The following is an 11,394-nucleotide window of genomic DNA, read 5'->3' as shown; positions in this document are numbered from 1 at the left end:
AAAAAAAAAAAAAAAGAAAACTGATATAATCCAGTTGCAATTTTTTCTTTTTTTTTTTTTATAGTTTTTGGCCAGGTCTGGGTTTGAATCTGCCACGTCCGGCATATGGGGCCAGGGCCCTACCCTATTGAGCCACAGGTGCCACCATCCAGTTGCAATTTTTACTGAAATCTATCAGTATCCAAAGAGTGTGTGTGTGTGTGCCCAGGAGCTGCCTCATTTAGCGCTGCCGACAGTCCCATGATGGTGGACAGTTCACCTTGCTTATAGCTTATATCTCTGATGTTAGGAATATCACAATAGAGGCTTAAAGCTTCACCTCTGAGACCATCCATCAGGAGAGGAACCCAGGTAGGTGTCCTTCCTGCTTGGCGTTCTTGCCAATACAAGGAGCTTAACCTACACAGTGCTATGCATGTAACACACCACCCCCCAGATGTATCCACTTTTTGTATTTTATCTGATACCTTTCTAGACATATCCTCAGACCACTTGTCATCTACCCAGATAGGGAATATGTGACAATCAACTACTGATTAGCAATCTTTCGATGCTTCTGGAAATTTGGAGTATGTTTACAAGCTCTGTGGATAGCAATGATGGTCCTGTCTGGGGACCGCAGGCCTCTTAGCTGGGCTCACCTGTGTATCGGAATCCGTGGATGAAGCCTCCGGCAGATTTCCTATAGTCCACTGAGTGGCTGGCGGTGCCCAGGATAAAGAGACCCCGGCTTCCTCTGGACTCGTAGTTAGCTCGTATAAGTGGGTATTTCATGTCCAGGGGATTCCCTGAGTTGAGTCTGAGAGACCTGTGTGGAAAGGGCTGTTAGTAAAAACAGCTGCTATGTATGAAGTATTTATCCTAGGCCTGCGACTAAGTGGTTTATATTCCTCATCACCATGACCCGAGGAGGTGAGTATAAGCATCTCCATGCAACAGATAAAGTAACTGAGGCTCAGGGCAAGGACATGGTGGGACAGAGCCAGGATCTAAGCCTGAGCCAAGGCTGGGTTCTGAACTAAGACCTGGTCTTGCTGTCACCCGATAGAAAAAGGTCTGAACAGGCCTACCAACTTTCCCTTGTTCTCTTATACCCTGGTCAGAAGACAAGTGAAAGACTGGGTGATTTTTTTTTTTTTCTTCCTTAAAGAGACAGGGTCTTACTCTGTCACCCAGGCTGGAGGTACAGCAATGCAGTCACAGCTCACTGCTGCCTGTAACTCCTGGAGTAAAGTGATCCTCCTGGCTTGGCCATCTAAGCACCTGGGACTACAGATGCATGCCACCAAACCTGGCTAATTACCAAATTTGGTGGGGCCCAAATGTGGTGGCTCATGCCTATAATGCTAGCACTCTGGGAGGCAGAGGCGGGAAGATTCCTTGAGCTTAGGAGTTTGAGACCAGCTTGAACAAGACAGAGAGAGACCCCCATCTCGACTAAAAGTAGGAAAATTAGCTGGGCACTGTGGCAGGCACCCGTAGTCCCAGCTACTCAAGCTACTCCATGCTTCAAGCTGAGGCAGGATTGCTTGAACCCAGGAGTTTGAGGTTGCTGTGAGTCTCACTATGTTTCCCAGGCTGGTTCTGAACTCCTGACTTCAAGTAATCTTCCCACCTTGGCCCCCCAAAGCTCTGGGATTACAGGTGTGAGCTTGATATCAAAGCCTGATGGCTGCTTTTATCATATCTGTTTTTGAAGAATTTCAGATTAATTTGAGGGTACAAACCATTAGGTTATATAATGTACACATGACAGGTAATATTCAGAGTTATAGACCAGGCTTGGTGGCTCATGCCTGTAATCCTAGCACTCTGGGAGGCCAAGCGGATGGACAGCTTGAGCTCAGGAGTTCAGGACCAACCTGAGCAAGAGTGAGACCCTGTCTGGAAAAAAAATTCAGAGTTAATCTCATTTTAGAGATGAAGAAACTGGGGCATAGCATGGTTAAGAACTTTCCCAGATTTGGTAATTGGAGCAGCTCAGGCGGCCCCAGCACCTGTGCTCTGAGCTGCTGAGCTACCCTGCCTTCCAGCAAATTTGCCTCTATACTCTGCCTGAGCCTGCTTTGCCGTCTCACAGGTGGAGGCTCCTAAAGCAGATGAAGACCTGCTGGTGCAGCCCAGGACAGAGGGCCTCAGGGCCACCTGGGACCCTCAGTAGACAGAGCTTGTGTCCTGAGAGGGAGACCAGGCAGCACCCACAGGCTCTTAAGGTATTGTCTTAAAAGCCCTGATGCTGGCCTATTGAATGGCCACTCTGTCCCCGCTGGAGATGTCAGGAGAGGTTTGCTCCTCCCCTATTTGGACTCACTTATTGAAAATGGAGAAGTCAAAGTTCCAGCCCAGGCAGCGGATGACCCGGTCATAGGCCACACGCATGGCAAAGTTGTCACTGTTGTCCTGGGGGAGGGTGATGGAGTCGGCACTCTGGTTGGTGTTGTTTTCCTCCAGGAAGAATTTCAAAGTGACATGAAACTTGCCTTCACTGTCCTTCAGGATGGCCAGATCTTTTAGGTCAGACTCCAGCAGCCCGTCCAGGGACTTCAGCTGGTAGGTGTCCAGCAGGCCATTGTTGATGGCTCTAGGGCCCAAAGAGAATCCAAGGAGCAAGGTTCAGAGTCCAGCCTGGGTCAGGGAAGGCTTTAGGGGCTCATGGTGGAGTACACAAGCAGAGTGGTGGCATACCTGAGGTCTCCAACATAGTGGGTGGCCCAGGACAGCCGGACCCGGGAGCGACTCAGCATGTGGACGAAGTTTGTGACGCCCAAGATGTTCTCTGCCGTCTCAAAGGCTGAGTTCCCACGGCCCAGGATCAGCACATTCTGACCCACAAAGTCCTCAGGGTCCACGGACACAGACTCATAACCCTCCACGTACTCAGAGCCAGGGAAGTTAACTTGGTTGGGGACCGACAAACCAGTGGCTACGAGAAGGACGCTGCATGTGAGGACAGAGGAAAGATGGCTTAATTTCTTAGCTATAAGACCACTAAGTGAAAATCATTCTCTGGACCCACCCAACACAACCCTCCTAAAAGAAAAGAGGAGGACATTCATTTATTCATCTCTTTACTGACTATCCCAGTTTACCCCAGGTACCTCACCCTTGTCTCTCACTGACCTCGCAGTCCAGTGGTTTCACATTTTTCTCAGCCCTGTATTAGGCATTAATAATACTCTCCCACTCAGATGAAGGTGACAGTATGAAATTGAGTAATTTACTTATCTTTGAACACAGCAATCAGATCAAGCATCATCCTTGGTGATGGAAACGAACCCTAATGTTCTACTTTTCCCTTTATGACTTGTCCAGCAGATGCAAATATCTACTGAGCAGTAATTCTGTCCCAGTCCCTGTGCTAAGCATTTGTTTACGTCATGTACTCCTCAAAGCAACCTTGAGTTGGTGTTATATGCCTGCTTTCCACGGTCCATGGCCAAAGCCCCATAGCTCCTCAGGGGAGCAGAGCCAGAATCCGAACACAGATAGGGCTGATTCCAAAGTCCTGCTCTTTATATTGGTGTGGATTATGATCCAGTGGTGGGCAGCTGGGGAGTTGGATTCTACCAGCTTGCAGAAGAACGATTTGACCACAGGGTGTAAAAAAACAATTGATCTTGGTTCTCTAACCCTTGTCTGTTCTGCTCCACAGTAGCACAGCTGCCTAAAATGCAAGAGTACAAGTTGGGATAACCATTCTTTCCCTGGGCTGTAACAGGCAAGGCCACAGCTGGGTCTGGGGTAATAGGCATGAGAACTCTGGCTGAGTGTCTGCCTGGAGCCAGGTGCCAGGCTGCCAGGCAGGAAGGGAGAGGCAGGCTGGTGCAGCAGAAAGAACACAGGCTTTGGAGTCCAGCAGGAATGACCTCAAATTGCAGCTACACCACTTATTAGCTGTGTGACATAGCACCAGTTACTGAATTTCTCTGAGCCTCAGTTCTTCATCTGTTGAATGAGGATCAGTGAACCTCTCCCAAAAGGTCCCTGTGAAGATTAACCAAGTTTGAGGCTGTCTCCCAAGCCAAAGGAAGCTAAATCTGACAGCTGGAGGTATCACTTCTGGGACTTCCCATACTGCTTCAGTTCTGAAATCCCAGGGGGGCCCGTCTAACACAGGCTGGACCCTTGACCCCTTGATTATACCTAGGGGAACACTAGTTCCAAGAGATAGATGTTCTATGTAAAGGGTTTTGTGGGAACATAAGCTGGGTTCATGCTTAATACTTTACCTGATGCTGGAACATCACGGTTAAAATGAACATAGTAAAGACTGAAAGTCCTGGGGGGGAGGAATTGTTAGTATTTTCCAAACATACATATTTGATGACAGTTTTTCTAAGATACCTTTGGGAAATGGTGGCTGACTGAATCTCAAAGTACGGAATTTCAGTGAGAGCAAGCAGTGGCAAAAATGCGTTGTTTCCCCCATTCCTCCCACACCTACTGGCCTGCAAGGTGTGTGGTTTGCCTAGGAGAAGCTCCGGCCCGGGCTGGTGAGCTGCAGCACTGGTGCCTTACCTGCACTGGTAAGCCTGGCCCTTCTGGTCGGTCAAGATGAAGTAGTGGCCATTCCAGGCCTGTCGATCTCTGTCCAGAGTGACATGGGTAATGGTGGTGTTGTATAGCACGTGCAGTCCCAGCCTGTCTGCGAAATCGCCCAGATAGCGCACCATGTCGTGGGCATCGGGGAAATAGGTCCGCGAGTAGTGTCTGAAGAGCAGCCGGGGGTCGTGGCTGAGCAGAGAGTTCCAGTCATGGCGGAGATTGAACTCGGCATTGACCTTGCCAGTGAACCGCTTGTTGATGCTGATGAGCTTGTGGTGCCGGGGGTAGCGCTTGAAGAAGCTGCCAGGACCCGCGGCGCGTTCGAATACTGCGTAGTCGCGCCCAGCCCGTTGCAGGAAGTAGGCCATCTGCAGGCCCGCTGGCCCAGCGCCCAGGACGCAGTAGTCCTGGGGTCTGGGCGCCAAGGGCGTGGCGGGGGGCGCGGATAGAGCCACATGCAGGGCGATGGTGAGCAGCAGCCCCGGGGGACCCCACAGCGGGGCGGCAGCGGAGAGGCCCATCCTGTGGCAGACCAGAGGGTGAGGCCTCGCACCTGGATGGCGAGCGAGGCGCACGCCCTTCCTCTCCGCGAGCCACGGCAATAGGTGCGAGCTTGCCTGAGCGCTCACAGCAGTCTGCAGCAGAGCCAGGACCAGAACCTATGGACCTCGGAGCTCATTTGCCCCAACTCCATCTCTCCCAGCTGGGCTGGGGCCGCACAGGCGTCCCAAACCCCACCATCTCATCTCCTTTGGGGGTCTCCCTTCCCAGAGGCGCCAAGTCCCTTCCTATTACCATGGTGACCTCCACCCTGCGGAAGGAGAGGGTGTTCTCCAATTTACCCCCAATTTGAGGGATACCCAATTCTCTTCGCCACGCCCCCGCCCGCAGCCCAAGCTTGGAGGAGGTGTGGCCTGCATGCCTTGGCCCCGCCCCGCCAGGTCCCGCGCTCCCCAGCCTCTCCCGCCACGTGACAAAGATGCCCCGGCACACCTGCCGCCCGCCCACCGCAGCCGCGCGCTCCGGAGTCGGCTGACCGCGCCTGCGCGGTGCCGAAGCCCGCGGCTCTGGCCTTCCCCGCCGCCGGCCGGCCCCTCAGCAGAGCTCGAGCCTCCTTGGTGCTCCGACCGCAGCGCGCTGCCGAGTGAGGTCGTGCTCGGCTCGTTGGCGCCCCGGCGGCGGTCCCGCCCCTCCCGCGCGGGCCAGGGGGGGGGGGCGGGTCACGTGCGCGGCGCGCAGCACGCCGGGACCTGCCGGCGGGCTTGGCTCCCGGCCGGGACGCGGGAGAAGCGCGCACGTGCTGCGGGTGCGGCCAGTGAGGCGGGCAGAGGGGCCTGGGGTGGTGCGCTCTTGCGAGGCGGAGGTGCTGAAGGGACAGCCCGGGGACCCGCATGGACCCTCCTTTTAAACTGTGCCTCTCTGCGTGTGAGGGTGGGGAGCGCGGAATTTTTGGAGACGATCTCAGGTTTTATATTCCCCTATTTATGTAGCCAAACACTAACATTAGTTGGCCCTCTCGGTTTTGTGGGACTGAAAACGAGGGTAGTGAAGCCGGACAGATAAACCAATTATTTATAAGGAGTGTTTGCTACAGTGATTCAGTGTTTACTAAGTAACATACCCCACTGACTTGATCTTCCACCCACCAGGACTGGGTGAGGGATACTGTTACCAATAGTTGGTAGCTGACTGGTCAAATGGAGGCATGGGGTTAAGTGAATTAAGAGCATAGAAGAAATGGAGCCTAGGCTGGGTAAGGTGGCTCAGGCCTGTAATCCTAGCGCTCTGGGAGGGGCGGGAGGATCGCTTCAGCTCAGGACTTTGAGACCAGACTGAGCAAGAGTGAGACCCTGTCTCTACTAAAAATAGAAAAACTAGTTGGGTGTTGTGGTGGCAGCTGTAGTCCCAGCTACTTGGGAGGCTGAGGCAGGAGGATTGCTTTAGCCCAGGAGTTTGAGGTTACTGTGAGCTAGGATGCGTTGGCAATCTACCCAGGATGACAAAGTGAGGCTGTCTCAAAACAAACCAAACCAACCACAGGGGCCTGGAATTAAAACTCAGTGGAGGCAACATGAATAGTGCGCGGATGATGATAAAACTGGATCAAGATTGGTGTCCCAGGGGTGGCATGTGGGCCCTGCATGAGAAGAACGTGGGCAGAAGATTTATGGGGGAAGTACAGGAACATTCGACAGGTGTCACGGAATCCAGTGAAATGAGCCAAAGTCGCTTGAAGGCAGAACTTTGTGGTCTCACAACTTTGCATGGATGGAGCTTTTCATTAAAGATGGTAGCTGGGGACTTCTAAGAAAACTTCCCTGACCCTTCAGGCCAAAGTTCTCACAAAGAAATGCTATTTATCTGTTTTTTTCACATCCTGTATCAACACCAAAGAAAAGCTCCATTTGAGCAGAAATTGTCCAGTATTTGGCATACGTTAGTTCCTCGGTAAACATTTTCCCTCCTGCCCAGTATGACGTGCAGGAAAGTATTTCTTTTTTTTTTTTTTTTTTGAGACGGAGCCTCAAGCTGTCCCCCTGGGTAGAGTGCCATGGCATTACAGCTCACAGCAACCTCCAACTCCTGGGCTCAAGCGAGTCTCCTGCCTCTGCCTCCCAAGTAGCTGGGACCACAGGCGCCCGCCACAACGCCCGGCTATTTTTTGGTTGCAGCCATCATTGTAGTTTGGCGGGTCCGGGCTGGGGATTCGAACCTGCCACCTTAGGTGTACATGGCTGGCACCTTAGCCAGTTGAGCTATAGGCACCGAGCCAAAGTAAGTATTTCTTGAACAAACATTAGAACCAGAGGGGTGGGTTCAGTCAAAAGGACACATTTAAGGATCCAGAAGGCCACATGTGGCCTCAAGGCCTCAGGGTATGAAGATTATGAAAATTGGTACTGGCAAATACTTAAAATAGTTGGCAGTCTTATTTGGTGAATACAGTAGTGGGAAATCAGACAGGACTGGTTAAGTGTGGCAGGGCCCTGAGACCAGGCTGAACATGCCTGGATTGTAGACAACAGAAGGCTGTTGGTCTTGAGATTCTCAGCCAACTCCACAGCCCCATGCAGGACAGATAATAGCAGTGGAAGAGGATGCACAATTATTTTTAAGAGAATGAGTCTGAAGTCACTTCCACTTATTTCAGTCAATCCTAATGGACTGGGCCATGGGCTTGCCAGAAGTGGTTTGGTGAACACTGCTCCCAATGCAAGCCCCTAGTAGTGGCCACACACTTTGATGTGGATTTTTAAACACTATCTACATAGAAAACCCCCCAGCACATTTTCTGCTCTTTCCAGTATCTGACAAAAGCTCAACAGAATTTGCTTGGTCTCTGAGGGTCAATTGGTTTGATTGAATCTGTACATTAGGAATGTTTTTCAGAAGCCTTGCCTGCTTTCTCATCTATATGATGGGTATTACTCCCGCTGGCATTACAGTTTGGTATGAGGGTCATATATGTGTGTGTGTATATATATATATATTTTGAGACAGAGCCTCAAGGCATCACCTTGGGTAGTGCTGTGGTATCACAGCTCACAGTAACCTCCAACTCCAGGGCTCAAGCGATTCTCCTGCTTCTGCCTCCCAAGTAGCTGGGACTACAGGTGCCTGCCACAATGCCCAGCTATCTTTAGGTTGTAGCTGTCACTGTTTGGCAGGCCTGGGCTGGATTGGAACCCACCAGCTCAGGTGTATGTGGCTGGTGCTCTAGTTGCTTGAGCCATAGGCTCCCAGCCGAGGGTCAGATATTAATAGAAAACTTAGTATACCTTGTACTTGGCAGGGTTAATTACTTCACAAGGTGTCCATTTATAAAAGTTTACACATCCTGAACATCTAGAATTCTTATTTATGACACTTTGCTTTGTGGGTGCTGGCTTGAGATTCTGTCACCAGCCCAAGCCAAACCTGTCCACAATTTACAATGTCACCACCCAGTGGAACGTCCACTGAGGTCTTCTGAGGCAGTCTTCCTTAGGAGCAGAACCCCTACCTCGCCATGTCTACTTCATGCTTTATAAGTCCTTAGAAACAGTGACCTCTTTAATGTCAACACGCAGCCAGCATGTAGCATGTTTGTGGAAATGGACTTCTTATGGGGACCTCCACAGGTACCTCACAACTGACAATACTACCCATGAAAGGATAATTTCGGGCCAGGTACAGTGGCTCATGGCTGTAATCCTAGCACTCTGGGAGGCTGAGGCAGGTGAATCACTCGAGCTCAGGAGTTTGAGATCAGCCTGAGCAAGAGGGAGACCCCATCTCTAGCCAGGTGTTGTGGTGGGCGTAGCTCTAGCTACTTGGAAGGCTAGAGCAAGAGAATTGCTTAAGCCCAAGAGTTTGAAGTTGCTATGAGTTATGACACCATGGCACTCTACCCAGGGTGATGTAGTGAGACCCTGGCTTTAAAAAAAAAAAAAGGATAATTTTAAGGAGTTTTAAGAACAACAACAACAAAAAATTAGGTCATCCATCCACTTAAAAGGAATATAAAACTAATGATGCTCAAGAATAAATGATGAAACCCAGGTAGAAATTGCTGAACCTCATTCCCCCTCTCCCAAAGGCTGCTTGGAGGAAGAAAGACTGTAAACTGTTAATGTACACATATGATCAAGGAAAATGATTAAACGGATTTATACTTTATTTTATCTGTCAAACGTTGGAGAATAGTCAAAACACTCCAAAAGCCCTTCTGGGCTCCACATCACTGTTTAAGTTTCTTCCTCTGAAAGACACAAAAAATGTTAAGAGAAGTGAGCTATGTTGTATGTGAATTTTTAACACCACTCACATGTTATGCTTTCCAGATCCTTACAGGGCAGACAGATGTCTCCCTCAGTCACAAGTGGTGAAGTGAAGAGACAGCCTTCAGGGACTCCACTGCCTTTCTCCAGATGGTTCTGCCTCAACCTAGCCACTTTTCTAAGAGACCACCTCCACCACCTCTTCCTGTGATCCAAAGCCTCTGGAAGCTCTTAGAACCAAAGTGAATGCTTCCCCAAACCTAAGTATTAAGGAATTCTCAGAAAGTCTTACCAAATTAAGGATGCTGGTGGTTATGGAACTTGCTTCCATGCTAGCCCACAGACCCTAGTTAAGGGGTTTGTTACATACCTTCTTCTTCCTCTTCTTCCTCCTCCTCCTCCTCATCATCTTCATCAGAGCTAAAGGTACCATCAGGCAGGCTGTAGACACGGATAACCTGCTTGTTGGGGTCCTTGAGGATGAGGTATTTGCCTTCCTCCAGCTTCATGCAGATGTCGATGACACAGCGCAGAATGCCCCAGGCGTTCTCCACACTTAGGTTGATCTGGCTGGCAAACTCATTGGGCTTGAACTGCTGGGTGCCCAGGATGACATGGCGTGAAGAGTCTTTCACGTGGTATCGAGACACATAACTAGTGGGAGGAAAGGACATCAGTGGCTGGAGCAGAGAGACAGCAACACTCAGGGTCAAATGTCAACTAAATCGTGACACTTAGTCTGCTGCTAGTCCCAAGTGGAAAAGGGAGGCAAAGGCTTGTCCAGACGATCAGCTCACTATTCAGGACAGCAATCTCACCCGAGCTTGAGGTACTCAGATCCGGCCAGCAAAGCACAGCAGGTCCATCGGGCCAGCTTGTAGCTGTTGTTCTTTAACTCGGTGGCAATGACGGCTCCTCGCTGAGAGTCTAGCTTCTGACGCCAGTCAACACCGTTACAGTGCTGCAGGAGGAAAGCTCCGGTTACAGGAGCGGAGACAGGTTCCCCATGCCCTTGGGACCTCCTCTGGCAGAGAAGGAACTCCCTGGTCTGCCTAATTAAAAAGTAGATGAACATGCACTAAGGCTGCTACCATTTAAGGGACAAAGACATGCCCCTCCCTTTGCATAGTGTGCCAGAGAGCACACACAGTAAGTTATAATTTCTCTTTTAAGAACTCACCTAGATGGAGACAGATAGATGGACACACAAATATCAGAAATAAGTGCCACAGAAATGACAGAGGCAAGTGTTTTGCTATGTGTTGTACGGTAAGGAAGAGCTTCACAGAGTACATGTGACAACTAAGTGGGGAGCAATGACAGAAGCTGCAGGTAGAAACAAAAGGTCTTGATAGGGAGGCATGCTGGAGTGGGAAAAAGGACAAGCCAGCCTTGGGTGGGGGCAGAGGTCTGCAGGGGGCAAGAACTGAGAGCTTAATGTTTTACCACCTCCTGAAAGGGACCTCAGAAAGATCGTCTTCTTTAACCACCTCATTTACAGCAGTCAAAGGTCACGTGACAGAGGTTGCCAACCCTAAGCCAAGAGAATTACTCAAGAATTCCTTTTTTTTTTTTGGAGACAGAATCTTAGTATGTTGCCCTCGGTAGAGTGCCATGGCGTCACAGCTCACAGCAACCTCTTAACTCTTGGGCTTAAACGATTCTCTTGCCTCAGCCTCCCAAGTAGATGGGACTATAGGTGCCCACCACAATGCCTGGCTATTATTTTGTAGTCATCATTGTTGTTTAGCAGGCCTGGGCTGGGTTTAAGCCCGCCCACCCTGGTGTATGGGGCTGGCACCCTAACCGCTGAATACAGGCGCTGAACCAAGAATTCCTTTTACTGGCCAGGCATGGTGGGTCACGCCTATTAATCCTACCACTCTGGTAGGCCAAGGCAGGTGGATAAAGATTAAGCTCGCGTGCTTACTCTTGCTTTGAGCAAGAGTAAGACTCCGTCTCTACTAAAAATGAAAAACTGGGAGGTGCCTGTGGCTCAGTAAGGCGCCGGCCCCATATACCGAGGGTGTCGGGTTCAAACCCAGCCCCGGCCAAACTGCAACAAAAAATAGCCGGGCGTTGTGGCGGG

The 11,394-nt window shown here is 50.5% G+C and overlaps 2 protein-coding genes across 3 annotated transcripts in view; both read right to left on the bottom strand.

Annotated features, from left to right (window-relative positions):
• FOXRED2 (FAD dependent oxidoreductase domain containing 2) overlaps positions 1–5,588 on the bottom strand; it is a 17,023-nt gene extending 11,435 nt beyond the window's left edge. The window contains exons 1-5 of the mRNA XM_003783252.3: positions 5,539–5,588; positions 4,519–5,067; positions 2,686–2,937; positions 2,312–2,581; positions 642–808 (exon numbers count right to left, since the gene is read on the bottom strand). Of these exons, the coding sequence (XP_003783300.1) occupies positions 642–808; positions 2,312–2,581; positions 2,686–2,937; positions 4,519–5,066 (1,237 nt within the window). The 5' untranslated portion in view covers position 5,067; positions 5,539–5,588. The remainder of the gene's footprint in view (positions 1–641; positions 809–2,311; positions 2,582–2,685; positions 2,938–4,518; positions 5,068–5,538) is intronic.
• Positions 5,589–9,179: 3,591 nt separating this feature from the next.
• EIF3D (eukaryotic translation initiation factor 3 subunit D) overlaps positions 9,180–11,394 on the bottom strand; it is a 17,401-nt gene continuing 15,186 nt past the window's right edge. For both annotated transcript variants that reach the window (XM_003783251.3, XM_023509448.1), the window contains exons 13-15: positions 10,124–10,266; positions 9,676–9,959; positions 9,180–9,286 (exon numbers count right to left, since the gene is read on the bottom strand). In XM_003783251.3, the coding sequence (XP_003783299.1) occupies positions 9,273–9,286; positions 9,676–9,959; positions 10,124–10,266 (441 nt within the window). In that variant the 3' untranslated portion in view covers positions 9,180–9,272. The remainder of the gene's footprint in view (positions 9,287–9,675; positions 9,960–10,123; positions 10,267–11,394) is intronic.

The sequence above is a fragment of the Otolemur garnettii genome, unplaced genomic scaffold (genome assembly GCF_000181295.1).
Source record: "Otolemur garnettii isolate 467f Iridium unplaced genomic scaffold, OtoGar3 scaffold00007, whole genome shotgun sequence".
Classification (NCBI taxonomy): Eukaryota; Metazoa; Chordata; class Mammalia; order Primates; family Galagidae; genus Otolemur; species Otolemur garnettii.
This window is presented reverse-complemented; position numbering and strand designations above follow the sequence as displayed.